General features: G+C 50.6%; 1 protein-coding gene across 1 annotated transcript in view; it reads left to right on the top strand.

The window, feature by feature from the left end:
- Nucleotides 1–27296, top strand: part of TTC3 (tetratricopeptide repeat domain 3) — a 143432-nt gene extending 116136 nt beyond the window's left edge. The window contains exons 33-45 of the mRNA XM_066598977.1: nucleotides 5004–5069; nucleotides 7034–7183; nucleotides 8199–8338; nucleotides 9314–9382; nucleotides 10409–10508; nucleotides 13665–13768; nucleotides 15249–15327; nucleotides 15420–15509; nucleotides 15720–16036; nucleotides 17347–17491; nucleotides 24928–25059; nucleotides 26027–26119; nucleotides 26955–27296. Coding sequence (XP_066455074.1) covers nucleotides 5004–5069; nucleotides 7034–7183; nucleotides 8199–8338; nucleotides 9314–9382; nucleotides 10409–10508; nucleotides 13665–13768; nucleotides 15249–15327; nucleotides 15420–15509; nucleotides 15720–16036; nucleotides 17347–17491; nucleotides 24928–25059; nucleotides 26027–26119; nucleotides 26955–27062 — 1593 coding nt within the window. The 3' untranslated portion in view covers nucleotides 27063–27296. The remainder of the gene's footprint in view (nucleotides 1–5003; nucleotides 5070–7033; nucleotides 7184–8198; nucleotides 8339–9313; nucleotides 9383–10408; nucleotides 10509–13664; nucleotides 13769–15248; nucleotides 15328–15419; nucleotides 15510–15719; nucleotides 16037–17346; nucleotides 17492–24927; nucleotides 25060–26026; nucleotides 26120–26954) is intronic.
- Nucleotides 27297–27668: the final 372 nt, after the last annotated feature.

Raw genomic sequence — 27668 nt, 5'->3', positions numbered from 1 at the left:
TGATGCATGCTCCATGCTCCCACCTGGTGACCAATGATGTACATGGATGTCATTAGTTGCTACGGGGTTAAAGGGTTTTTTAGACATAAAAAAGCTATACGGGCTTAAAATAAAGAAAAATTGAATGCTCACCTCTCCCGGCGGCTCCACATCCATCACTGCGTTGCCCTCCACCCGGAACCCAGAGGAAGCTGCGGGCGATCACGCGCCATAGAAGAATTCTGGTTTTCTTCTATTTTAATCCTGTGTAACTTTTTATGTCCCGAAAAATCCCTTTAATCCCGTTTTATTTGATCCCGTTACTTATATGTCACATTGGGTGCAAGGATGACAATAAGCACAGGTCAATAAATGGTTGGCCGCACAAATGCAGCTTAACAAGCAAATCTGCAGGGAAGTTCACAGGCCGCAAGGACTGCGACCGCATCGCCCTGACATGCTGAACAGTGCAAGAAGTGCATGCAGGGAGGTACTAATATAGTGCTGGTTGTGTGGCCTCAAGTCACAAATGGGCAGAACCACTCACCTAGAAGTAAGACTGCTTGTACCATTCTGCTGAGGTTCTGGTCCCGACCCAGATGGCTGCTTGTCTCAGGAGCCTACTGGATCCATCACACCCCGGGCTCTGGTCATACAGGTCCAGTAGGGTTGGCCGGCTGTCCGTAGGCGCAACAACATAGTAATCTGTCCCCCACAAACAGGTTCAGTTTTATCAGATGATGTCATCAGAATTGTTTGAATGAGATATCAGTAACTGTAAAATATCCCCTCTTACAGCGCTGCTTACTAAATGCCCCCTCTTACAGCGCTGCTTACTAAATGCCCCCTCTTACAGCGCTGCTTACTAAATGTCCCCTCTTACAGCGCTGCTTACTAAATGTCCCCTCTTACAGCGCTGCTTACTAAATGCCCCCTCTTACAGCGCTGCTTACTAAATGCCCCCTCTTACAGCGCTGCTTACTAGAGATGATCGAACGTGTCCGTTACGGACACTTACGCACCCGGACACCGGCTTTCCCGAACACTTCAGTGTTCGGGCGTAAATGTTCGGGGGCCGCCGGGGGGCGGGGGGCGCCGTGGCAGCGCGGGCGGCAGCAGCAGGGAACAGGGGGGAGCCCTCTCTCTCTCCCTCTCCCCCCCACTCCCCGCCGCACCCCCCCCCCCCCCCCCGCGCGCTGCCACGGCGACCGCCGAACATTTTTCGCCCGAACACGGAAGTACTCGCAAAGTTCGGTGTTCGGGCGAAAAGGGGCGGGGCCGAACATGTTCGATCATCTCTACTGCTTACTAAATGCCCCCTCTTACAGCGCTGCTTACTAAATGCCCCCTCTTACAGCGCTGCTTACTAAATGTCCCCTCTTACAGGGCTTCTTACTAAATGCCCCCTTTTACAGCGCTGCTTACTAAGTGCCCCCTCTTACAGCGCTACTTACTAAATGCCCCCTCTTACAGCGCTACTTACTAAATGTCCCCTCTTACAGCGCTGCTTACTGAATGCCCCCTCTTACAGCGCTGCTTACTAAATTTCCCCTCTTACAGCGCTGCTTACTAAATGTCCCCTCTTACAGCACTGCTTACTAAATGCCCCCTCTTACAGCACTGCTTACTAAATGCCCCCTCTTACAGCGCTGCTTACTAAATGCCCCCTCTTACAGCGCTGCTTACTAAATGCCCCCTCTTACAGCGCTGCTTACTAAATGCCCCCTCTTACAGCGCTGCTTACTAAATGTCCCCTCTTACAGCGCTACTTACTAAGTGCCCCCTCTTACAGCGCTGCTTACTAAATGTCCCCTCTTACAGCGCTGCTTACTAAATGCCCCCTCTTATAGGGCTTCTTACTAAATGCCCCCTCTTATAGGGCTTCTTACTAAATGCCCCCTCTTACAGCGCTACTTACTAAATGTCCCCTCTTACAGCGCTACTTACTAAATGTCCCCTCTTACAGCGCTGCTTACTAAATGCCCCCTCTTACAGCGCTGCTTACTAAATGCCCCCTCTTACAGCGCTGCTTACTAAATGTCCCCTCTTACAGCGCTACTTCCTAAATGCCCCCTCTTACAGCGCTGCTTACTAAATGTCCCCTCTTACAGCGCTACTTACTAAATGTCCCCTCTTACAGCACTGCTTACTAAATGCCCCCTCTTAGAGCGCTACTTACTAAATGTCCCCTCTTACAGTGCTGCTTACTAAATGTCCCCTCTTACAGCGCTGCTTACTAAGTGCCCCCTCTTACAGCGCTGCTTACTAAGTGCCCCCTCTTACAGCGCTGCTTACTAAGTGCCCCCTCTTACAGCGCTGCTTACTAAGTGCCCCCTCTTACAGCGCTGCTTACTAAGTGCCCCCTCTTACAGCGCTGCTTACTAAGTGCCCCCTCTTACAGCGCTGCTTACTAAATGTCCCCTCTTACAGCGCTACTTACTAAATGTCCCCTCTTACAGCACTGCTTACTAAATGCCCCCTCTTAGAGCGCTACTTACTAAATGTCCCCTCTTACAGCGCTGCTTACTAAATGTCCCCTCTTACAGCGCTGCTTACTAAGTGCCCCCTCTTACAGCGCTGCTTACTAAGTGCCCCCTCTTACAGCGCTGCTTACTAAGTGCCCCCTCTTACAGCGCTGCTTACTAAGTGCCCCCTCTTACAGCGCTGCTTACTAAGTGCCCCCTCTTACAGCGCTGCTTACTAAGTGCCCCCTCTTACAGCGCTGCTTACTAAGTGCCCCCTCTTACAGCGCTGCTTACTAAGTGCCCCCTCTTACAGCGCTGCTTACTAAGTGCCCCCTCTTACAGCGCTGCTTACTAAGTGCCCCCTCTTACAGCGCTGCTTACTAAGTGCCCCCTCTTACAGCGCTGCTTACTAAGTGCCCCCTCTTACAGCGCTGCTTACTAAGTGCCCCCTCTTACAGCGCTGCTTACTAAGTGCCCCCTCTTACAGCGCTGCTTACTAAGTGCCCCCTCTTACAGCGCTGCTTACTAAGTGCCCCCTCTTACAGCGCTGCTTACTAAGTGCCCCCTCTTACAGCGCTGCTTACTAAGTGCCCCCTCTTACAGCGCTGCTTACTAAGTGCCCCCTCTTACAGCGCTGCTTACTAAGTGCCCCCTCTTACAGCGCTGCTTACTAAGTGCCCCCTCTTACAGCGCTGCTTACTAAGTGCCCCCTCTTACAGCGCTGCTTACTAAGTGCCCCCTCTTACAGCGCTGCTTACTAAGTGCCCCCTCTTACAGCGCTGCTTACTAAGTGCCCCCTCTTACAGCGCTGCTTACTAAGTGCCCCCTCTTACAGCGCTGCTTACTAAGTGCCCCCTCTTACAGCGCTGCTTACTAAGTGCCCCCTCTTACAGCGCTGCTTACTAAGTGCCCCCTCTTACAGCGCTGCTTACTAAGTGCCCCCTCTTACAGCGCTGCTTACTAAGTGCCCCCTCTTACAGCGCTGCTTACTAAGTGCCCCCTCTTACAGCGCTGCTTACTAAGTGCCCCCTCTTACAGCGCTGCTTACTAAGTGCCCCCTCTTACAGCGCTGCTTACTAAGGGCCCCCTCTTACAGCGCTGCTTACTAAGGGCCCCCTCTTACAGCGCTGCTTACTAAGGGCCCCCTCTTACAGCGCTGCTTACTAAGGGCCCCCTCTTACAGCGCTGCTTACTAAGGGCCCCCTCTTACAGCGCTGCTTACTAAGGGCCCCCTCTTACAGCGCTGCTTACTAAGGGCCCCCTCTTACAGCGCTGCTTACTAAGGGCCCCCTCTTACAGCGCTGCTTACTAAGGGCCCCCTCTTACAGCGCTGCTTACTAAGGGCCCCCTCTTACAGCGCTGCTTACTAAGTGCCCCCTCTTACAGCGCTGCTTACTAAGTGCCCCCTCTTACAGCGCTGCTTACTAAGTGCCCCCTCTTACAGCGCTGCTTACTAAGTGCCCCCTCTTACAGCGCTGCTTACTAAGTGCCCCCTCTTACAGCGCTGCTTACTAAGTGCCCCCTCTTACAGCGCTGCTTACTAAGTGCCCCCTCTTACAGCGCTGCTTACTAAGTGCCCCCTCTTACAGCGCTGCTTACTAAGTGCCCCCTCTTACAGCGCTGCTTACTAAGTGCCCCCTCTTACAGCGCTGCTTACTAAGTGCCCCCTCTTACAGGGCTGCTTACTAAGTGCCCCCTCTTACAGGGCTGCTTACTAAGTGCCCCCTCTTACAGCGCTGCTTACTAAGTGCCCCCTCTTACAGCGCTGCTTACTAAGTGCCCCCTCTTACAGCGCTGCTTACTAAGTGCCCCCTCTTACAGCGCTGCTTACTAAGTGCCCCCTCTTACAGCGCTGCTTACTAAGTGCCCCCTCTTACAGCGCTGCTTACTAAGTGCCCCCTCTTACAGCGCTGCTTACTAAGTGCCCCCTCTTACAGCGCTGCTTACTAAGTGCCCCCTCTTACAGCGCTGCTTACTAAGTGCCCCCTCTTACAGCGCTGCTTACTAAGTGCCCCCTCTTACAGCGCTGCTTACTAAGTGCCCCCTTTTACAGCGTTGCTTACTAAGTGCCCCCTCTTACAGCGCTGCTTACTAAGTGCCCCCTTTTACAGCGCTGCTTACTAAATGCCCCCTCTTACAGCGCTGCTTACTAAATGCCCCCTCTTACAGCGCTGCTTACTAAATGCCCCTTTTTACAGCGCTGCTTACTAAATGCCCCCTCTTACAGCGCTGCTTACTAAATGCCCGCTCTTACAGCGCTGCTTACTAAATGCCCCCTTTTACAGCGCTGCTTACTAAATGCCCCCTCTTACAGCGCTGCTTACTAAATGCCCCCTTTTACAGCGCTGCTTACTAAATGCCCCCTTTTACAGCGCTGCTTACTAAATGCCCCGTTTTACAGCGCTGCTTACTAAATGCCCCCTTTTACAGAGCTGCTTACTAAATGCCCCCTTTTACAGCGCTGCTTACTAAATGCCCCCTTTTACAGCGCTGCTTCCTAAATGCCCCCTCTTACAGCGCTGCTTACTAAATGCCTTTTCTTGTCTTTTGATATTCCAGGTGGACATAGAATATTCTCATCACGAGGTTAATACCGAACCCTTCCAGCCCTTCGAGACTCAGCAGGTAACTACCATTTACGGGTCAGAAGGTCCTTCTTGCAGGTACTTTGGACACCCCGGACTCTCCGATACGTGAGCCAACTGCACCGAGGTCTCCGAGAAGCTGATTTATAGTATTGAGACGGAGCACAGCAGTCATTGTGTCACCGCTAGTACTGCAGCGCCATGTGTCTCTCCGCAGATGAAGCATCCTCTCGCCTATGTCTGTACTTTACCCTGACGGACCCTTTATTACACCCCCATCCAGTATTGGTGGACTCTTGTTTGTACTTTCCGCAGATTAGATGGCGGTGCTGACATGTTATGACCGGCTGACAGGAAGGGGTCAGAGATTCATGCTGCTTGCGCCAAATTCTGACCCCCCCATCACCACAGAGATCTGGCTCCATCTGACCAGGGGATATTTTCCCGCTGCTCAGTGATACAAGTTTTGCGCTCTTTTGCCCGCTGGAGTCTTTCTGTTTCTCTTAGACACAATGGCCCTGGAACTGGTCGCCCGCTGTTATACCATCCGTGCGGAGGAACGGCGAGTTGTGCGTTCGGACACGTTAGTTGGCGCTCCAGCGTTGTATTCAGCTGACTGTGCAGCCTGTTGGTCAGAACGATTTCTGGCATCCTCCTCCGACCCCTTTCAGGGATGAGCTGTTCCCATCTACATTCCTCCTGTAGTGCAGTGCTGCAGGGAAAATGATCAGGCGACTGCAGCTTCCGCTTGCAAACGCACCTGATTGTCACAATTGTCCCCAAATTAAAGGGATGTTCTGTGACGAGAATTTCGTCTGGTTTGTGATGCCCCATCTTATATTCCTTGGCGCTATGCCAGTACTTCCCTGATATCACTAGCGTTAAAGGGGATGTCCCCGCTTCAGTATAGCTGCCTGTAGCAAATTAATAAAGTGAAGTATACTTACCCCTCCACTGCCCCCGGGATCCCGCGCTGCAGCCCCGCTGCGATCCTGGCGTCTGCTCTGGCAGATGATGTCACAGGAAATCAGGTGACTGCTGCAGGGTCAGCGGTCACATCCCGAGGGACACGGTGCCACGAGTTTGGGGCTGTGACACTTCAGCCTCTGATTGGCTGCGGCGATCACCTGTGATGGCATCTATCACAACAAAGAATACCGTCTGCGGCGGAGGGGTAAGAACAGTTCATTATTTTAATATGGGGGTCCTGTTAATGGGGTTAGGGGTATAAGGAGTGTGTGTGTGTGTGTGGGGGGGGGGTTGTAGTTCCTCCTGGTGGCCACAAGTTCCATTCTGCGGGGTGTAAGCTGCTCTTTGTAGTAGTCGGGGCTGCGCAGATTGTGCTCGTTGTGTTTCCTGTAGTGGGTATGAAGAGGGAGCGTGCCGTTACTGATTAGCTGGCCGGATGACCGGTGGTGCAGATATATAGGAGATACTAGCCCGACTTACTGGACTGAGGAGAGCCGAGCTGCTAAATAACACTGGAGGTCCGTGATGGGGGGCCGGGACTGTGAAGGTGCAGGAAATGCATAATCCTCCGGGACCTGGGCCGGTTATCCATCAGCTACCATTGTTCTGCTTTGTGGCCGTACGGTTCTTGATATCCCCTATCATATCATACGATGGTACGAGCGAGAGCGACTAGACCGGGCAGAGAGACAGTTCCCGTCCTGCTTTCTTCAGTCTACCCTCCTAGCGAATGGCCACGGTGTAATACCCACTTTCCCCAGTGGAGGTGCTGCAGGGAAGCTGAATGCTAACTGCCAGGTGTCCCCATAAATTGCAGCCGATCACTTGGGGTCCCAGCAGGCCGTCACTTAGTGATCCACCTTATTGTCAAGGAACAAGTAGGGATTTGTCCAAAATGGAGATGAGAATAAACCCTTCTATGATCTGATTGGTTGCTGCGAGCGACACTGCTGTTACCCGTCTTCCGATTGTCACCCGGTAACAGCACGTTTACATGTGATTCCCCATGTTTAATGACACCCCCTTCTGTTTCAGGGTGATATTTTGCGTATAGAGAAGGAGCACATAGTACTGCAGGAGCAGCTGCAAGAGGCGACCGAGAAGTATGAAAATCTGCAGAGCCGCTACCGTGAAGAAGTAGCCGGGCTGGAGGCGCAGATCAGGACCACGGTGGAGAGCAATAAGGTACTGGTGTTCATCCCTCTGCTTATATTATGGTGGTGAGCATACGCGCCCTGCAGGATTTCATCATTGTTCACCAGCTATGTACACGTGATGCAGCGTAGAGGCACCACCTTATATTTAACGCTTTGGCACAAAATGCTGCAGATTTTGGCGCCGGTGCTGTAGATAACGTGGTTCAGCTCTACACTATTGATGCGCTATCCTCCGCTTAGGCCATCAGTAGTTGATCAGCGGGGGTCTACCACTTAGGGCCCCTGTCAACCAGCCATTCTCTCGGCGGCTGTCCGTGTGCACATAGCAGGAATTCAATGGCAGCCGTCCTGGACCGCTACTATATGCACAGGGCCATCTGCTGTCTGCTCTGTACATGCTGTCACCAGAACAGCGGGTCGCCAGGGATCCTGAGTGGCGGACCTGTGCAACTATTGATCTATCCGAAGGAAAAGTCATCAGTCCTCCTATAGGAGTTGTACCGCAATTACAAGTTATCCCCACAGGATAGGGATTAACTTGCTGAGCGGTGGGGGTCTCACTGCTGGGGGTCCTGTGTCCTGTACCTCCTCACTGCAGGGTTACTGCACTCTCGCTCAGGCGGTGCCGGACTACAGCCGGTAGATGCAAGCGGTGAGCGCTGAACGATAGAAGAGATGTTCGGGCGCTGGCGCTGTCATTCCAGGGCGGTTGTGGGCTGCCATAGGATGCTGTGATATGCCATGATTTTGGAATCCATCTTTTATATTGTCTATGTGTAGCGATTCTTGTTGGTAACACATTTCTGTTCGCCCTTCGTATTGTAATCCACGCGGACATTCTATTAGATTACAGCCTTAGTCTCACCTCTCCTCCTCTCTCAGGGTTGTGCTTACCTCCCAGGTGATGCCCTTCCTTTGTTACGTTTACCTTAGTTTCCCCACATTCATCCTCTCCTGTGGATCATGTCTCTCCTGGATGCTTCCCTTACACTATTTTTTCCCGTTTTTTGCTATCTGATGTATATGATGACGTTCCTCTGCAGATTGCCAAGACGGAGCTGGTTTGGCTTCAGCAGGAATATGAAAATGAGACCAAAAAATGGCTGCAGGAGAGGAAAGAGAATCAGGAGAAGCTGAAGGCTCTGAAGAATGGCGTTAAAGCGGCTACTGAGAGTATTGATAAGTAAGTGATCCACTAGACCCTTAGTAGTCACTATCTTCTACATTCCTTGATCGTTGGGGGTGATCTGACTGCCAGACCCCATCAGTCCTGAGACTGCTGTACCCCAAGTGCCCTGTGTGAATGGAGCATGTGCCATGCATGTGTCTGCTGTGGGATGGAGGGGGATTGCTGAGGGCATCCTTGTCCTGTGCATAGGAATAATTGTCTTTAGCAAAGAAAATCCTTCCAGCTGCTGTGCACGGTTGTTGGCGCGGGCCGTCCTTCCAGCTGCTGTGCACGGTTGTTGGCGCGGGCCGTCCTTCCAGCTGCTATGCACGGTTGTTGGCGCGGGCCGTCCTTCCAGCCGCTATGCACGGTGGTCGGCGCGGGCCGTCCTTCCAGCCGCTGTGCACGGTGGTCGGCGCGGGCCGTCCTTCCGGCCGCTGTGCACGGTGGTCGGCGCGGGCCGTCCTTCCAGCTGCTGTGCACGGTTGTCGGCTCGGGCTGTCCTCCCTGCCGCTGTGCACCGGTGTCCGCGTGGGCCGTCCTTCGAGCCGCTGTGCACGGTTGTCGGCGCGGGCCGTCCTTCCAGACGCTGATCCAGGGATTGGTCTGCCATTGTGGAGTCGGGAGGGAGTTTTTCTCCCCCGGGTGGGCTGATTGGCTTTTGCCTTATTTGTTTTTTTTGCCTTGCCCTGGATCAGCGTGGGGTGGGGGAGGCGAGGGGAGGAAGCGGGCTGAACTGGATGGACAGCCTAACAGACTATGTTTTGTATGGTTGTTTATAGTTAGTAACCGGCGCTGTGATTGCACGGACGTTAGTGTTAATACTCGAGCAGATTGCGCTATTCTTACCAGCATTAGGGGGGGCTGCTATGTCTATGTACATTGCAGTAAAGATGACCCCCGCCCAGGCCAGGAGAGCACTTATTCAGTTGGTATCTAACATTTCCCCTAGAAGTTATTATTTTCTTCTTTCCTTTCTCAATGTTACAGATATATAAAAGGTATAGAAGAGAAGCGAAGGCAGTATGAAGCCTACATAGAGGACTTTGCAAAGATCCAGTAAGTATATCCAGTTGCTCATCCTTTTGCGTAACACTGCCCCCTAGTGGAAGGGCCGAAAATAGTTTTTGATCTCAGGTAGCATTTTAGTGCATTAGACGGCACAAGGTGGTTTTGCATTCAGACTTTTCCAGTGGGAGGTTATGGTACTGGTGTATCTTGTCGACACCGGAAGCTAGGGGTGTGCCAGCTGTCACCAGGAGTGAATGCCCCTGTCATGCCCCTAGCTTCTGATTGGGAAACAAAATACAGCAGTAACAGCCAGGGGAGCGAGCAGCACACTCTGTATCCTGACACAGTGACTGCGCTGCGAGGCGGACGGGGACAGTGAGCGGCTGGCAGTCATCAGCCTAATGGCGCCAGTGGTGCTCGGAGCCCCCTCGGCCCCTCTGTCCAGGAACACACAGGAAACGGCCGCAGCTGCCCGCCCTGCTCATCGGGTAGCAGGAACGGTAGGAGTGTACAATGGGGGAGCCGGCAGCGAGGCCGGCATGGAGGGACGATGTTCTGTTCTTGGCTGCCGGCAGACAATACAACCGGTGACCACTGTGTATTGCCTGGCCGATCCTATCGTACGTACCATTCTGGCCATGAATCCCAGGTCAGCACTGAGATGTCTCCCTGCTCCACTGCACACGACCCCGCTTCACTGGCTGCAGCAAGAACTGCGCTTTGCCTTGGATGGAGGGTTAGGGTTTGTTTCTGTGTTGCGCTTACATTATTAGCTGCACATGCTTCCATGTAAGAGTGGCATGCAGGAACAGGGAAGTATTATCAGCTAATAATGTAAGCCTAACACTGAACCTAACCCTCCATGACAAAACTCAGTCCCCACGCTGCTCGGAACTTGCAGCAGCCAGCCAATCAGCAGCTTGTGGGCGGATACAGCCCATCACTAGGTCTCCACCCACACTTCTGGTGGCGACAAGATGCACCAGTACTGGAGGTTATTGCTGGTTATTACCACGGGGAGTGGGAGAAGCGGCGTCCTCTTCAGATAATGCACTGTTATTTTTTTTCACGCAGGTGTAGTAAATTCGAAAATGAAAAAGCAAAGCTAGAAAAACATATTGGTAAGCGCGAGGCAGAAAGAGAAGAAGCAGCGCAAAGAGCGGCGGTGGCGGAGGTGAGGATCACTGTGCGTGGGGGATGATGTGGATTAAATGCTACACATATTTATCCCCAGGTGTTGTATCTGTCTTCTATCCTTGATCCCTTAGTAACCGGCCTCATTTGTTTCTTAACCCCTTAAGTGCGCCGCCCTTTTTTTTCATTTTCCATTTTCGTTTTTCCCCCCTTTTAGAACATCATAACTCTGGTTTATCCGTCGCCGTCGCTGTATGAGGGCTTGTTGTTGTTTGTGGGAAGGGTTGTATTTTTCAGTGATACTATTTAAGTGCAATGAAAAAAAAAACATAAATTCTGCCGTTTTTGGGTGCGTCTTGTTTCTACGGCGCACACACTGCAGCAAAAATGACCCGATACCTTTATCCTGTGGCTCGGGGCGATTACTGCGATACCCAATTTATATAGTTTTTTATTTTTGCTTTACTACTTTTAATTTTTCAAAGAGATTTACTTTTTTACCAATTATTTTCGGCCGCCATCTTCTGACCGCCATAACTATTTTATTTTTCAGTCGACACAGTTGTGTGAGGCTCGTTTTGTGTGGGAAGTCCCGTAGTTTCTGTTCTTAAAATTCTTGAGTACATATGACTTTTTGATCACTTTTTATTACATTTTTTTCTTGGAGACGGGGTGACCAAAAAACCGCAATTCTGGCGTTCTTTATTTTTTTTTTCTGACGGCGTTCACCGAACGGGGTAAATAATGCGCTACTCTGATAGATCGGACTCTCACAGACGCAGCGATACCATATATGTGTTTTTGGAAAAGAGCTGCTTAAGGGAGAGCGCTCTGACTGCACGCAAAAACTGTGTGTGTGTGTGTGTGTGTATATATATATATATATATATATAGTGTGTGTATTTATATAGTGTGTGTATATATATAATATAGTGTGTGTATTTATGTGTGTATATATATAATATCGGGCGCAGGCAGCTGGAGGAGAGGGTACTCACTGCTCTGGGAGGTCTCGCTCCTGACGACCCCCTAAGAGCCATTCTTGGGCAATAGAAGCGTCCCTTGTAATAATAATATGAAGACCTTAATAGCGGTCGGCACTGCGAGCTCCGGATCACCTTCCTCTAAAGAGCTGAAAGGTGTTTTTGTTTTATTATTTAGACTCTCTTATTATAAATGACAAAAGTGTTTTTTGTTGTTTTTTTTTAATCTTTTTTTTACCTTTTTTTTCTTTTAATAATTGAAACGTTTTTAAACTTATTTTACCATTTTTTTTAGTCCCCATAGGGGACATGAAGATGCGATGCTTTGATCGCTCCTGCAGTAGGATGTAATGCCATAGCATTAGATTATACCACCATCTGACAGGCATCCTATCAAGCCACGCCCCATAGCATTCTGCTATGACAGCCCTGGGGCCTTTCAGAAGGCCCACGGCTGCCATGACACCTGCACTGCTCACTGCGATCTCACTGTGGTGGGCCTTACGGGACCCCGGAACATCGGCCGGGGGATTTAAATGCTGCTTTCAGAATTGACGTGGCATTTAAAGGGTTAACAGCTCCAAGGAGCGACGTGGCTTATCCGGGTTGTTGCAGTTGGGTGTTCCATGGTGTGTGGAGCCCCACGTTCTCCCTCCATACACCCGAAGCTGCAGGACGTGACTGTACATCCTTAAGCCTTAAGGGGTTAAGGAGCCAGCGGTTGTCATTGTTCCCTTGCAGGTTTTTGGATGAGAATGTATTAATGGCCGCACTCTGAGGTTCATGGACTGCATTGGAGACCGTTTACTACATTTTGGCTTTTGTTTTTACGGCGTTCAGCATTTAGTGAACATAGCCTGTTACTTTCTTATCTGATCGGCACGATCGCTGCGAAAACAAGTTTATAGAGATTTTTTAAAAAAAGTTTTTTTAAATATATGTAAAAACAATGTAATCTGCCTGTCTGAATGCGGCGGCCCAGAACACCTTCATGTCACCGGCGTGGGGCGCTGGCTTTTGTTGGGAGCCGTTTCAGCTACTTGTCATTTTTGGATTGCTTTTTAAAGGGGTTGTCCCGCGCCGAAACGGGTTTGTTTTTTTTTTTTCAACCCCCCCCCCCCCCCCCCCCCCCCGTTCGGCGCGAGACAAACCCGATGCAGGGGTTAAAAAAGAACACCGGAGGGTGCTTACCTGAATCCCCGCGCTCCGGTGACTTCTTACTTACCTGCTGAAGATGGCCGCCGGGATCTTCACCCTCGGTGAACCGCAGGGCTTCTGTGCGGTCCATTGCCGATTCCAGCCTCCTGATTGGCTGGAATCGGCACGTGACGGGGCGGAGCTACACGGAGCCCCATTGAGGAAAGAAGAAGACCCGGACTGCGCAAGCGCGGCTAATTTGGCCATTAGACGGCGAAAATTAGTCGGCTCAATGGAGACGAGGACGCCAGCAACGGAACAGGTAAGTGAATAACTTCTGTATGGCTCATAATTAATGCACGATGTACATTACAAAGTGCATTAATATGGCCATACAGAAGTGTATACCCCACTTGCTGCCGCGGGACAACCCCTTTAATACATTTTTTTGGAAGGCGAATAAAATGTCAAAAATTTAGCGTAACTTTTAATAATTTCTGTGGCATTCACATGTGAGATAAATCCCAGTATTCCCGTTGTCTGGGCGGTTATGTGGTAATACCCGCTACATGCCGCGGATTTAAGATATATGTATATTTTATCCCTTTCAAAATGGGTTTTTGTGGGAAAAATGAATTTTTATTTAAATGGGATTTTTTTTTAAATTACATGTTGACCTTTTTGGACACTATTTTTTAGTCTCTGAAGGGATAATGGAGATGTGATCATGTGATCGGTGGAATATTACACTGCATTACTTTTGTGTGACAGCTGGAGGCGGGGTCTAAGAGGCTGAGCACATGGCAGACGTGGAGGCCTTTGTCAGGCTTGAACCTGTTGGTACCTTGCGGTCGCACTTAGTGGTGCTGACGGGCGACAGAGGGAGCCCCCTCCCCCGTCATCTCCTTACATGCTGCAGTTCCTATGTCTGGGGCCGGGCTGCAATGTCATGGACAACCTGTGACAGGCGTGGTGCTGTTTTTAGGAGGAAGCACTAACGTTTTTCCTCTGCAGGCGCTCTTTTATTGAGTTCTTACGCGGTACATTGTATCATACTCATTCCTCCGTCTTCACAGGTTACAGTCTTGGAAAACCAAAAGGAAGCAGGATTATTAAAGCTGCAAATGAAAGCCTCAACCACCGAGCAGGGCATCAAGATGCTAAAGCCGATGGCCAACAGGTACAGGTCTAGCATTAGAGCCGGCTTTTGTCTGCCTTTAATTGGTCACTGACTTTATATGCTATATAATAACCAGCGTGATATCTAGCAAAAGGGTAATAGATTTACTAAAATGACAGCAGTGGCCAGTGGGCGTCTTTTTCCTACCTTGCTGTCCATTGCCTGTTGCCAAGTGTGTGACTGGTCAGGACAACGGTAAAACAGGAAGTGGAGGAGGTGGAATAGTTGTTGAAGTGTATAGAGATCAGAGGGAAAGGGGTGGAAGAGAGAAGAACCTTTTTCTTCTCTCCTGACATCACAATTTTTTGATGCATGTTTAAAAAACGTAAACATGCAAAAGCCTGACGGCTCACGGGCTTCTCATGAATGGCATCCATGTGCTGTTCGTTTTTATCTTTTTCCTCTTCATTGATTTGATGGGCAAATCCCATCCGTAATATGGATCAGAATAGTGCATGTGACGTTGCCCATGCCTGCTTGAAATAACTCAGTAGTGTGTATTGCACCATAGAATAAAATGGGTCTGTATGCTGTCCGTTGTCATTTTTTTTAATAATGCTAGTGTACTGAAGGCCTAATAATAAGTGACTGTTTACTGTGTTTGAGCTACTGAAATCACATCTCCACTGTTCAGTTCTGCTGTACGCTGTCCTTCGTGATGTCTCTTTGTGGCTTACTGACTGCGCACAGTGTACAGAACACAACTTTACTGCAGGTTCCTCTCACCAGTCCTGATGATTAGACATACAGCCTGCAGAGGGAGGAATAGGAAACATGCAGGATACAAGCCATATACTGACCAGATATAGTCGTGTTTCACATGTACGCACACGGAAGCTTATTCTGAAAAGTCAGGTACGCTTTAGGCTGCAGTTCAAGAAGGTATTCACACGGAGCAGATTGTTACATATGTATGAATTGGGTTTATTTTGTTGGCCAGCACATGGATTTCTCCAAGTCCCAATTAAAGGGGTTTTCCGGGACATAAAATAAGTTAAAAGAACTTAAAATGAACAATAATGTAATCCTCTCCTATCCCTGCGGCTGCCCGTGCGATGCTGCGGCCCTGGTACCTGCGCACAAAACCCGGAAGAAGCGGGGACTGATCTCATGCCGTTCATTGTGCACGTGACCGCCCGGCCAGCCATAGCCTTCAGCGGCCATAGGAGCCTGTGGGTGGCCGAATGGTCCCATGCACAATGAACGGCATGAGATCAGTCACCGCTTCTCCTGGGTTCTGCCTGGTGGGTACCAGGACTGGGGGGGGGGGGGGGGGTATTCAATGTTTCTTCGTTTTAAGCTCGTATAACTTTTTTTGTGCCCCGGTAAACCCCTTCCAAGATGTATAAGACGCTTCAAGAAATTCTTGCAGCACACCTGTACCCGCGGGCTGTAGTCGCACGACTGGCAGTGGAGGCCGGCAGACTTCCTGTGTAGTATGAAGCATTGCTGTAACGTTTCTGCACCTTCCTCTTCACAGTAATCCAGGAACGGTGGAGCAGATCAGCTCCATGGAGGCTCATCTGGTGAATCTCCGGAAAGAAATGGATGTGCTGCAGGTTGGTCATTCATTCTTCCTACATCGGCCCAAATTGTAAAGCCTGTGGCCGGGACATTGATGATTTGCTGTCACTTCTGACGTCTCTTCTAGTCCGAGTTCGATGAAAAAATTACCCTTCTGAAGAAGAGCACGAAGTTGAGTCCTGCTGCAGCGACGGCCATGAAGCAGCCGTCCGCCCCGGTGAGTGGAAGTAGAACTGATGGGATTCCTGTTGTGTGTATGTCCGTATCGGTGGCTGCCAGGAGATTTGGGTTCGGCCGTGTTATTTGTGGCTCGGTCCCATTCCCCTGTAGTCGGTGTATATACTGCGGGGGGGGGGGGGGCGGTGTCCGCTGACGCAGCGCTGTATGTACGTGTAAATAACGTCACTGTATACGCTCCTCATTTCAGGCGACCTCAGATCCTTCTGCAGTGGCTTCGGCTCCGGTATCCGCTAGGCCCAGTCCATCCCATATGAAACCAGCAAATCCACTTCCAGCCCGATCTCCAGTAAAGAAAACAAATAAAGGAGCGAAACAAAAAGTCGCTGCGAAGCCGCAAACCAAACCCAAGAGCCCAGCTCCGTCCCCAGCAAAGGTCCCGGGGACATCCGGCCCCGACAGGAGGGGGACCGGGCAGCCCGAGAGCAGGCCGTCGTCATCCGCCAAACCTACGTTATTTGATAAGATCATCGCGGAGCTCCATGACATATTCCCTCATTATAGCAGGTAACTCCCTATTCACACCGTAAACAGCGCTGCGGATACCCAACAGCATTTGCATTTGTAGCATGCGCCGATGTGCGCACGGCTTTAGTCCAGTTGAATACGGAAAATACAGGACCGTACAGGAGGATAGCGGCGCTCCAGTCACAGCCTCCTTACACCGAGTGATGACGGAGCTCACTATGCAGCCTGTTCATACAGACAGATAAATTGTCCATCCGTTCGCTTGCAAATGTTCAGTCTCTCAGATCAACTCTACCAGTGAATGTGAACAACTAAACGATCGCTGTTCACACACAATGATCTATAAACGAGCGAACGATGATTTTTATGCCTGCTTACTGATGATAATCACACAGGTGTAATAGAGGAGATCACAGCTCAACCTCCGGACTGTACAGTTATTAGCTGTAGATTATTTAGGGGAAATATAGAAGCTGATGATAATTACACTCTTCCCCCCAGCAGGCAGAAATGGTACAGCCTCAGCTAATGCTGTGCTGGTGCATCATGGGATAGATGTGAAACTGAAAGTAAAAAATCTCAGCCTCAAGATGGTAGCTGATAAGTATCAGACAGGGAAGTGACTGTAATCGGGTGAATGGAGGCGGGTGGGGGAAGAGCAAGGAGACAACTGGGTGCAGGCATGGAAAAATGTGCTTTTGCTGGAATGGCCCTTTAATAATACACTTTGACGTGGAATCTCTCTTGTGAATAAAGCCTCGGTCTGTGCACACTGCATCCGAGCTGTACATTGGTGCAACCATATACGTCCAATGTACCCATGGAGCTCTGTTCACCTCTGTGAGGGAAAGCGGGGGTTTGCATTGGCACACTTTTTTTCCCATGTATAGTGGCGCGCTATATGCATACCACGCGGCACATATGCAGAACATAAATGTATGACCCAGCGTATGCCAAGAGTCGGACCGATACGTGTTGGTATATCCCTTTTTTGTAGACTAGCTGAGTCGGCTGTGCTCCTTCATGCAGCGGGCACACTGACTCAGCTCTGCTGTTCCTGAGCTGTATTATTGTACAGAGAGGCGATGTAATATTATGGGTGTACAGACGTCGTCGCACCTTCATGGTTCGCCCATATGAAGCTTCAGTCATCGCACCTTCATGGTTCGCCCATATGAAGCTTCAGTCATCGCACCTTCATGGTTCGCCCATATGAAGCTTCAGTCGTCGCATCTTCATGGTTCAGTTCTTGCAGTTGACTACTTTGTTGCCCAGAGCCGGCCGCTACCTTCCATCCACATTCCAAGGAGGGGAAGTCATTCATGAACTTGTGTTTGGTTTTTCCACAGTGCGGAACTTGCCAGCTTCATCAAGGATTTCCGTGTTCGGAATAACGGGACCTTGTCTGGCTTGACACATGAGGAGATTATTTGTAGGGTGACAGAACACATACTGGACTGCCAGGCCAGGAACCCACCGGCTGCGGCCTCGCAGGTAAGAGGAGGTCTGTCCGGACCACCATCGTCAGACCTTTAACATTTAAAGAGCACCTATCCTGTCAGCGGGCGCTGTGGAGCTTTGTAGCCACGGACCTTCCTCATCCTTGTCATTGGGGGACACAGCCGAAGACCTTGGGTATAGCCGCAGCCACTAGGAGGCGACCTTGTTCCCCCTGCTGAGGAGGGTGGACAAAGCGGCCATAACCACTCTGTTGCCTGCCCTGGCTGGAGAAGAAAGGGAGGCACAGATGGGCCCTAACTCACCTGGGCCCTGCCAGCGACCGTGTCCTGCCCTTTTATTTCTTGTGGCAGGCTTCTGGTTTGAGGAGCTCCCTTCCTCACCAAAGGCAGGAGAGGCGCTACCAGCAGCAGACCCCGCCGCACCTTTCCTCTCCTTCCTGAGGCGCTCTTGTCTCTATTGGATAATGGAGGGGCCCTTACAGGGGGCCCAGTCAGCACTCCCTACTGTTCCCCTGCATTAGGTGGTATCCCATCCCGTGTCCTCCAGAATGGTGGGGCTTCCCGGACCCACTCACAGAGGGGAGGTACATCGTCCGGTCCTGCCCTCTTCTCTCAGCTCTATTGCCTGGCATCTTTAACCCCTTCTCAGCACCTCTGACCACTGGCTGATTGAGACCCTCCAGCCCAGAGGACCCTGCACCTGACCAGGTAGGATCTGTTCTTGGGGACCCCCACACACACATATTGGTTATAGGAGGAGTAATGGCAATATTGCAAAACTTTGTATCCAACCTGTCGGTGTAGTTGTTGCAAGCATCAACCACCTTATCACCTCCCTTCCAGAGGGGAAGTAGAGGGGCTACTCGACTCTGTCCCTGACCAGTCCAGCCTCATTACTCCCTTCCAGAGGGGAAGTAGAGGGGCTACTAGACTCTGTCCCTGACCAGTCCAGCCTCATCACCTCCCTTCCAGAGGGGAAGTAGAGGGGCTACTCGACTCTGTACATGACCAGTCCAGCCTCATTACTCCCTTCCAGAGGGGAAGTAGAGGGGCTACTAGACTCTGTCCCTGACCAGTCCAGCCTCATCACCTCCCAGAGGGGAAGTAGAGGGGCTACTCGACTCTGTACATGACCAGTCCAGCCTCATTACTCCCTTCCAGAGGGGAAGTAGAGGGGCTACTCGACTCTGTCCCTGACGAGTCCAGCCTCATTACTCCCTTCCAGAGGGGAAGTAGAGGGGCTACTCGACTCTGTACATGACCAGTCTAGCCTCATCACCTCCCTTCCAGAAAGGAAGTAGAGGGGCTGCTAGACTCTCTACCTGACCAGTGTAGGCAGTGTTGTGCGCAGCAGCCAGCCTCCTGTTAGCGCAATATTCGCTAGTTGATATGTTTTCAGGTGGCCAAATGCAAAGAGTTAATGCTCGAGCTCAAGGAAACTTACAAATCACACACAGCATTGACTGTGTTAGATAGGAAGTCGTCTGATGTATTAGTTAATCAGCAGAAGTATTTATAAAGACATTTGAAACCAGGCTAAAAGACGCCTCACTTGTGAATATGCCTAATTTATTATAACTCACATTGGTTATTAACTCAGCAAGTGCGGTGACGTCTGTAAATGTCCTTGGAAAACGGCCTTGCAATCCTGTGATTGTTTGCTATCATAATATCTGATTATATGCTAAATAAAAAGAGAAATGAAGAAGAAGAGCATGTTATTCCCCCCTGCAGGCACCAAGCTGACCAGTTTTTAGCTTCGTGTGCTTAGGAGGCAGACCTCGTTCTTGCTGGTCTTGAAGAGCCTCTTGGATTCAAGGAATACAGTGAGGCAGGACTCGCCATGTTACCCCAGTGAGGAGGGCGGACAGAACGGAGCTAAACGTGCTGTTGTCTGCCTAACCTCAGAACGTGACCTCCCACCCATAGTGTCCCTCATTTTTTTACCAGAGCACTCCTTTCCTCTTTTAAAGCAGGGCAGTGCAAGGGGGGACACCGCTGGAACTGTGGAGCCCCCTTCTTCATCGACGAAGGGTAAGTATGCTTTCTATTCAGCAGAGAGGTTATTATTATTAATAGTCCCTTACTAGCCACTAGAACCCCCATCATTGGCATATAAAAGCGCAGGGCTACTGCCCTGCTCCAAGGGGGAGTCTTAGTATCTTAGCAGGCCCTTTTTCTCTGGCTTCCTCCCTGTGCCCCTGCTCCCATTGCTCCTTCCTGCCCTCTTTACACTCGCTGGGCATATTACTCCTACCGTAGATCTTGTGCCGCTCGGTGACTGTGGACGCATGGCTCCACTCGGGCCTCCGTGGAGCTGGTGCAGCTAGAATAAGGTGCAGGTCGTCTGTCTTACCTTGTGGCGCCCGGTGTGCGGTTTTTCCTTTTGGCGACCAGACAATCTCTTTGGATCCTGGGCAGGAGCGTTGCAGCAGCGGTCAGATGCAGTGAGACGGTTCACTGTGGCTGGGTGGTACATTCAGGACCAGTGCTTTTTCCTGGTTTCCTCCTTCACAGAGCTCGCCTTCACATCCTCTTCACTATGGGCTTGCTGGGACTTGTGGTGCCATTTCCATGCACCCGGAGTACACAGGAATCCACTTATCATACAGCATTCTAGATTCAAGTAATACATCAGTCCCTAAATCGGCTCCGGATGGGGTCAGCTCTGCCTGGCGGCTAGCTCCCCAGACATTTCACCCATCCTGCAGTACACCGCTATGACAGTGTGTAATACCCTGTTTCCCCGAAAATAAGACGCGTCCTATATTAATTTTTGCTCCCAAATATGCGCTATGTCTTATTTTCAGGGGGTGTCTTATTTTTCAATGAAGAAGAATTCACATTTATTGTTTAACAAAAAAATGAACATTTATTACCGTATATACTGCACAGAACCGTAGTTGTCACCACAAACCAATATAGCTAGACAAACTAGGAAAACAAAGCAAAAATTACTTTTTCTGGCACATCATCATAAACATCTGAACCCGGAATCTCCTGCTGAATTTCTTGACACTCCATTTCTTGTAAAATCTTTGGGCCAAAGCAGGAAGGTTTTTGCCCCAAGAATCTTCCACGATTCCTTTCTTGTACTCAACGGAATAGCTCTTTCTTTTTGCGCTCATGTCTAGGGGTAAAAATATACGGTAGCAACATTGTTTATTTCTTGTACTTTAGACTCTTCAGCAAAAAAGCAGACACCCCCTATTGAATCAAAATGACACACTGTTTACCTGACTCACATACAGGGCCACAAAAAATAAGAGCTGTAAAGTACCTGGCTCCTACACACTGTCTGGAGACTGTAATGCTCACCCCCTAAGGCTGGAAATACACTCTGTGAGAACCCAGCCTTAAGAATCACACATATGGTTGCCTGACTCACACACAGAGCCATAAAAAAAAGTAACGTACCTGCAGACAGAAGTTCCTGTACCACTTGTAAGCAGGGATGGTATTGCAGCTTCCGGCCACCAGGGGGAGCTCATCACAGCAGACGTGTGCAGCAGCAACAGAACGACAGTATGGAGTTTTCCAGCCAGCAAGGGAAGCTTACAACAGCACACTCGTACAGCACAGAAGGAGGTAGGAGACAACGGGGATGGCAGCAGGGGACAGGCCTCTCGACTTGCCTGCACACTTTAGTATGCCTTATTATCGGGGTGTGCCTTATATTAGCGATTTCTGCAAATTTCTTAATGGGTCTTATTTTCGGGGGTGCCTTATTTTCGGGGAAACACGGTATTAAATACTGTCCGTGGTTTGTATGAGATCATGTCCAACTCCAAAGCAGAAGATGCCAGACGGGTCAACCAGAGCCACATACAATGCTGCAACACTAAAGTTACATGCGAGCAGGTCAAGATCTAACTGTGTTCTATTGCAGCAGGTGGCCGTAAACCCAACTACAGGCTTCCCTCCCACCCAGCCCTTACTGATCGCTGAACCGGAATTGGCACACTCCCTGTCACAGGCGGTCGCAGACCTTACTAGGCCGTCTAGTGCGATTCTAGACAGACTGAAATACGATCAGTCACCCTTTTCAGAACGTATCTGACTAAGATGACTCCTTCATGCAGGTCTCCTCCCGTGGTAGACTATGGAAGAATCATAGAATGGTAGAGTTGGAAGGGCCCTCCAGGGTCATCTGGTCCAACCCCCTGCTCAGTGCAGGATTCACTAAATCATCCCAGACAGATATCTGTCCAGCCTTTGTTTGAACACTTCCATTGAAGGAGAACTCCCCACCTGCCGTGGCAACCTGTTCCACTCATTGATCCCCCTCACTGTCTAATATCTAATCTGTGTCTCCTCCCTTTCAGTTTCATCCCATTGCTTCTAGTCTTTCCTTGTACAGATGAGAATAGGGCTGATCCCTCTGCACTGTGACAGCCCTTCAGATATTTGTAGACGGCTATTAAGTCTCCTCTCAGCCTTCTCTTCTGCTAAACATTCCCAGATCCTTTAACCGTTCCTCATAGGACATGATTTGCAGACCGCTCAGCATCTTGGTAACTCTTCTCTGAACTTGCTCCAGTTTGTCCATGTCTTTTTTAAAGTGGGGTGCCCAGAACTGGACCCAGTATTCCAGATGAGGTCTGACTAAGGAAGAGTAGAGGGGATAATGACCTCACATGATCTAGACTCTGTGCTTCTCTTAATACATCCCAGAATTGTGTTTGCCTTTTTGGCTGCTGCATCACATTTTTGACTCATGTTCAGTCTATGATCTATTAGTATACCCAAGTCTGCAGGAGATTTCACTCCCCGCTCTCCCCGCCCCTCTCTATTGACTTTACATAGCGGCCATTCAATACTGAACGATCATCCAGCGTTTAGGAGCTGAACGATGAGCTGAACTTTCTATGGCACCTTCCTCTTCGAGGTCTTCTCTTACAGGAACCCCTCTTCCACTCAAATTTGTCCACGTTTCATTTAACAGTGTGGTGGTTGAAGCAGCGGTCTTGAGAACCCATGGCTTTGTAGAAGCAGTCATTCAAACCATGATGAAACTAGATAACCGTCCTCTCAGGTTTATTATCACGTTTGCAAAAATTTCTGCCTCTGATGCAAACAACGCAGCTTCCTTCCTGTGCAGTTTTATTTATCCAACCTTCTATCCTTCCTGCAGGAAGCTCTGGGTTAGGCCTGAGCCTTGGTTCCCTGAAAGGTCAGGTATCAGCACTGTCCATACTTTTCCAACATCCATTGGCCTCAAAATTGACCATCAGTACTTTTCTACAGGGGATCACTCATGTTGCTACTTCATACCATTCTCCGGTCCATCATGAACCTGGATGCGCTACAGTTTCATCCCTTCAAGCCGTTGCATGAAGCTCCTTCTCACCTTTTAACCTGTAAGGTTGCCTTCTTGGTAGGTGTCACCTCCATCTGGGTTTCTGAGCTTGCAGCCTTGTCGGCCAATCCTTTCTTCACAGTCTTTCATCAGGACAAGGTGGTCCTTCCTAAGATGGTGTTGGCTTTCCACCTCAATGAGGACATTGTCCTGCCTTGTTTTTGTCCTGCCGCAGTTCTTACGAGAAAATGTGCCATTTACAAACTGGATCTAGGGCGAGTTTTGCGGGCCTATCTCTCTGACGGCCTCTTTCGGGCGCTGACTCTGTTCGTCATCTCTGATTGCCTCAGATGGGGCAATTTCCACATATCGTCATCTCTCGCTGGATCTGATCAGCGGTTTTAGAAGCCTACTGTGCCAAGGGCAAATCACCTCCATTCCATGTTACGGCGCATTCTACTCAGTGTGTGCCTCGTAGGCGGTACACAACGGAGCTTCTATGCAGGTCTGTAAGGCTGCTATATGGACCTCTTTAAGGTTTTACTGGGTGCATCCGCGGACGCCTTCCGTGGTCAGAGAGTTTTATTAGTGGCCGTAAACTGACCGCATGCTTCTTCCTATTCTTTTCCCAATCTCCGAGGGCCTGCTCTGGAATGTCCTGCGTGCTTCAGCTGTGTCCCCCAAGCATAAGGACGAGAAAAAAAGACTTTTGGACTTGCGGGAACGAATCTTTTTCTCGTCTGGTTTATTGGGTGTTCAGCACCCACCCAGTCTGATCTGCTGCATGTGATGCTACTCCGCTTTAGTTTTTTCATGTCGTTACATTAACTGTTTCCTGCTTGGCTGCTCCTACTGCTTATATACAAACTGGTCAGCTTGGTGCCTGCAGGAGGGATATAGCCAGTGGGAGGAGCTAACTCCTGCTTAGTGACCGCCTCCTAGTGGCAGCATCTATATCCGTGGTCCAAGCTTTGTCCCACAATGAATGAGATGAGAAAGAGATTTTCCAGTAAGTACAGAAATCTTGTTTTTTGTTACTTGCCATAATGTCGTCCCGTTCCTTGTGGGCTGCAGCACCCACCCAATTATTATTCTCTTGTCATTCGCCCTTCTGCGTGTTTCGCATCCGTTCTGGTTTTTCATAGTTTCCATGGACTTCGCTCTTTGGTTGATATCCAGTGTCTTGATGTGTTGGTTTATTCTCCTGCTTATGTACAAAGTGATGGCGCTCTCTGCCTGGTGGGAGGAGCTAACGCTTCCTACACTTAGTGTCGCCTCCTAGTGGCAGCAGCTATACCCCCAGGGTCTTGCTGTGTCCAATGAACAGAACTAGAAGTGGATTTTACTGTAAGTTACAAAAATTCTGTTTTGTTTCCTTTACCCCCTGTACGGGCTCTGTTCTCATTCGGCTCCTGCGCTGTGAATGTGCCTGCCCCACTGCTTGCTGTCAATGGGTGGCGTCAGGCTAGAGTGACCGTTAGCTAAGAGGAATCCCATACACAGTGCTGGGAGCTGAATCTAAAGGTCACTGTACAAGAGCTGACGGTCATCCCACAGACTATCGTCCCTCTGCTCTCACACAGGCGTGATAACCGTTCATAGAATGGAGATGGAGCGCTGGGGGTCTCGGCCGGCCGCCTCCATTCACTGCAGATAGCAGTTGTTCATAGAATGGAGGTGGAGCGCTGGGGGTCTCAGCCGGCCGCCTCCATTCATTGCAGATAGCAGTTGTCCATAGAATGTAGGTGGAGCGTTGTGGGTCTCGGCCGGCCGCCTCCATTCACTGCAGATAGCAGTTGTTCATAGAATGGACGTGGAGTGCTGGGGCTACGGAGCTGTCCCGGCGGCCCGCTGGCTACGGAGCTGTCCCGGCGGCGCGCTGGCTACGGAGCTGTCCCGGCGGCCCGCTGGCTACGGAGCTGTCCCGGCGGCGCGCTGGCTACGGAGCTGTCCCGGCGGCGCGCTGGCTACGGAGCTGTCCCGGCGGCGCGCTGGCTACGGAGCTGTCCCGGCGGCGCGCTGGCTACGGAGCTGTCCCGGCGGCGCGCTGACTACGGAGCTGTCCCGGCGGCCCGCTGGCTACGGAGCTGTCCCGGCGGCCCGCTGGCTTCGGGACATGGCGGCTCCTCTTTAACTTTGTTGCAATTACATTTCTTGTTTATTTTCTACAGAGTTCAGTTGGACTGAATGCGTCTAACTCCGGATCCGGCCTCGCCCAGCCCCCTCCGCCTCAGCCGAAGCAGCCATGGAGGGTGGTCACAGGGGGCGCCAAAAACAAATGGCAGAATTCTACTGATTTAGAGGTACAATATTCTCATTGGACTATAAATTTCCGCATAAGCCGATACTGCGAGCCGCTTCTCACCAGCGACTGATGGCTGTCTGCATATACACAGCCGCCTGCCTATAGCGCTCCCACCGCCAACGTGCTGGACTGCAGCTATGAGACCGCCATGTCCTCTGATTTCTACTATTGGCCACAAAGCATTTTTTTGTGCCATTCGGGCTGATAAGAGCGCTGGCGTATCGCACTGGTGTATCGCGCTGGTGTATCGCGCTGGTGTATCCCGCTGGCGTATCGCACTAGTGTATCCCGCTGGCGTATCGCGCTGGTGTATCGCGCTGGTGTATCGCGCTGGTGTATCCCGCTGGTGTATCGCACTGGTGTATCGCACTGGTGTATCGCACTGGTGTATCCCGCTGGTGTATCCCGCTGGCGTATCGCACTGGTGTATCCCGCTGGCGTATCGCACTGGTGTATCGCGCTGCCGTATCGCGCTGGTGTATCGCGCTGGTGTATCGCGCTGGTGTATCGCGCTGGTGTATCGCGCTGGTGCATTGCGCTGGTGTATCGCACTGGTGTATCCCGCTGGGTATCGCACTGGTGTATCCCGCTGGCGTATCGCACTGGTGTATCCCGCGGGCGTATCGCACTGGTGTATCCCGCTGGTGTATCGCACTGGTGTATCCCGCTGGTGTATCGCACTGGTGTATCCCGCTGGCGTATCGCACTGGTGTATCCCGCTGGTGTATCGCACTGGTGTATCCCGCTGGTGTATCGCACTGGTGTATCCCGCTGGCTTTATCCTTCTAGCGCATCCCGCTGACGTATCCCATTGGCGTATTGCGCTTGCATATCCCGGTGACCGTTCGGCTTCCTGCTTCCGCTCTTGTTTGCGTTCTCGCTGTGTTGGCGTATACATTTGGTGAGTGTGGCGATGGCTCCGGCGCTCTGGATGTGCCGCCTGCTTATACGATTGTCTCTTACAGTCTTTTGGTGAAGACCCCTGTATAATCTGCCATGATGAGTTGAAGCAGTTCGCGGTGCACAAGCTGGACTGCGGCCACTACTTCCACAAGCATGTGAGTAATCTGACCGCTCCGCGGCGAGCTGTCCTACCTGCCGGACCGCGCACAACAATCCGTTCTCTAAATTTGCATTGCAGATTCTTTGTGAAGACGGCAGCGTGGAGAGCCGCGGTCCGAGCCGCTCGTAGTATACGCTCTCCTAGGCTCCTGTATCTGGTCTGGGATGTGATGCGGTTCTGCAGCATCGGCTTCCCTATAAGATATGGGAGCCCAGGAGACGGAGCAGGACAGCGGTCATCGGCTCCCGGACCGGGGAGAATCTGCAGTGCAAGTCATTTATAACCGCCATTATTGTGCGGACTAGACTAATGCTAGAACAGCGCCCCCTGCGGTTTATAGCCACAGATATTCTAGGACTAATGCAAGGACAGTGCCCCCTGCTGTTTATAGCCACAGATATTCCATAACTAATGCAAGGACAGCGCCCCCTGCTGTTTATAGCCACAGATATTCCAGGACTAATGTTAGAATAGCGCCCCCTGCTGTCTAGAGTCACAGATATTCCATAACTAATGCTAGGACAGCGCCCCCTGCTGTTTATAGCCACAGATATTCCAGGACTAATGCTAGAATAGCGCCCCCTGCTGTTTAGAGCCACAGATATTCCATAACTAATGCTAGGACAGCGCCCCCTGCTGTTTATGCCTCCAGGACTGATGTGGCTCTTCTAATATCAGTCCTACAATATCCGGGGATAGAGACCTGTAGATACAAGTAATGTGAATAATTTTGATCTTTTCCTCGCTCCTGTTGAGGGGCGCTGGGCGTTGGGGTCACGTGTTCCGCTGTCAGCACTGACGACGTTACATTGTATCTTCTGTTTCTGCAGTGTATCAAGACGTGGCTGCACACCCAGAGCACCTGTCCGACCTGCCGCGAGCACGCGCTCCTGCCAGAAGACTTCCCCGTCCTCTCGGGAAGGATGAGAACTGCGTAGCACGGAGCCGCCGCCGCGCAGTCATTGCCATATAGCACTTCTATGGGCAGCTGTCAGCGTCAGCGTTACTCCCGTTAATGCCATGTGTCTAGATGACGGCTTCTTCACTTCAGTCTTCTTGTCTTGTGCCTTCTTGGTAGTTGTGCCAATCTGGGCTCACGTATCAACAGTCTCGGCTGCCTGACACGTGAGGTCTTATTGCTGGATGGCTGACCTGGGCGGCAGCTTATATATATATATATATATATATATATATATATATATATATATATATATATAATATATTGGAGTCGGACCATTTTTCAATTGGAATTATTTTTAAAATTGACCCTTTGTTAAGATTCGCTGTTAGACTTGTCACGGCGCCCCCTGGTGTTCTTATGGTTCCCTTGCAGAATGTCCACTTGATGTGTGAGAAGCAGCCGCTTGTTCTTATTGTGTGGCGGCTGCGCCGTAACAGGGATCGCTCTGCCGCCCATGAGAATTGGGGCGACGGACTGAGATTATCGGGGGAGGGGCTTTTTAAAAATAATCTTTCCTTTTGAAATCTTGCTATTTTGGGGGTGTAACAGAAGTTTGAAGGGGACTCCACTATCTCCAGAGGTC

The sequence above is a fragment of the Eleutherodactylus coqui genome, chromosome 4 (genome assembly GCF_035609145.1).
Source record: "Eleutherodactylus coqui strain aEleCoq1 chromosome 4, aEleCoq1.hap1, whole genome shotgun sequence".
Taxonomy (NCBI): Eukaryota; Metazoa; Chordata; class Amphibia; order Anura; family Eleutherodactylidae; genus Eleutherodactylus; species Eleutherodactylus coqui.
Note: the sequence above shows the minus strand (reverse complement) of the source record. Positions and strands in the feature narration are given on the sequence as shown.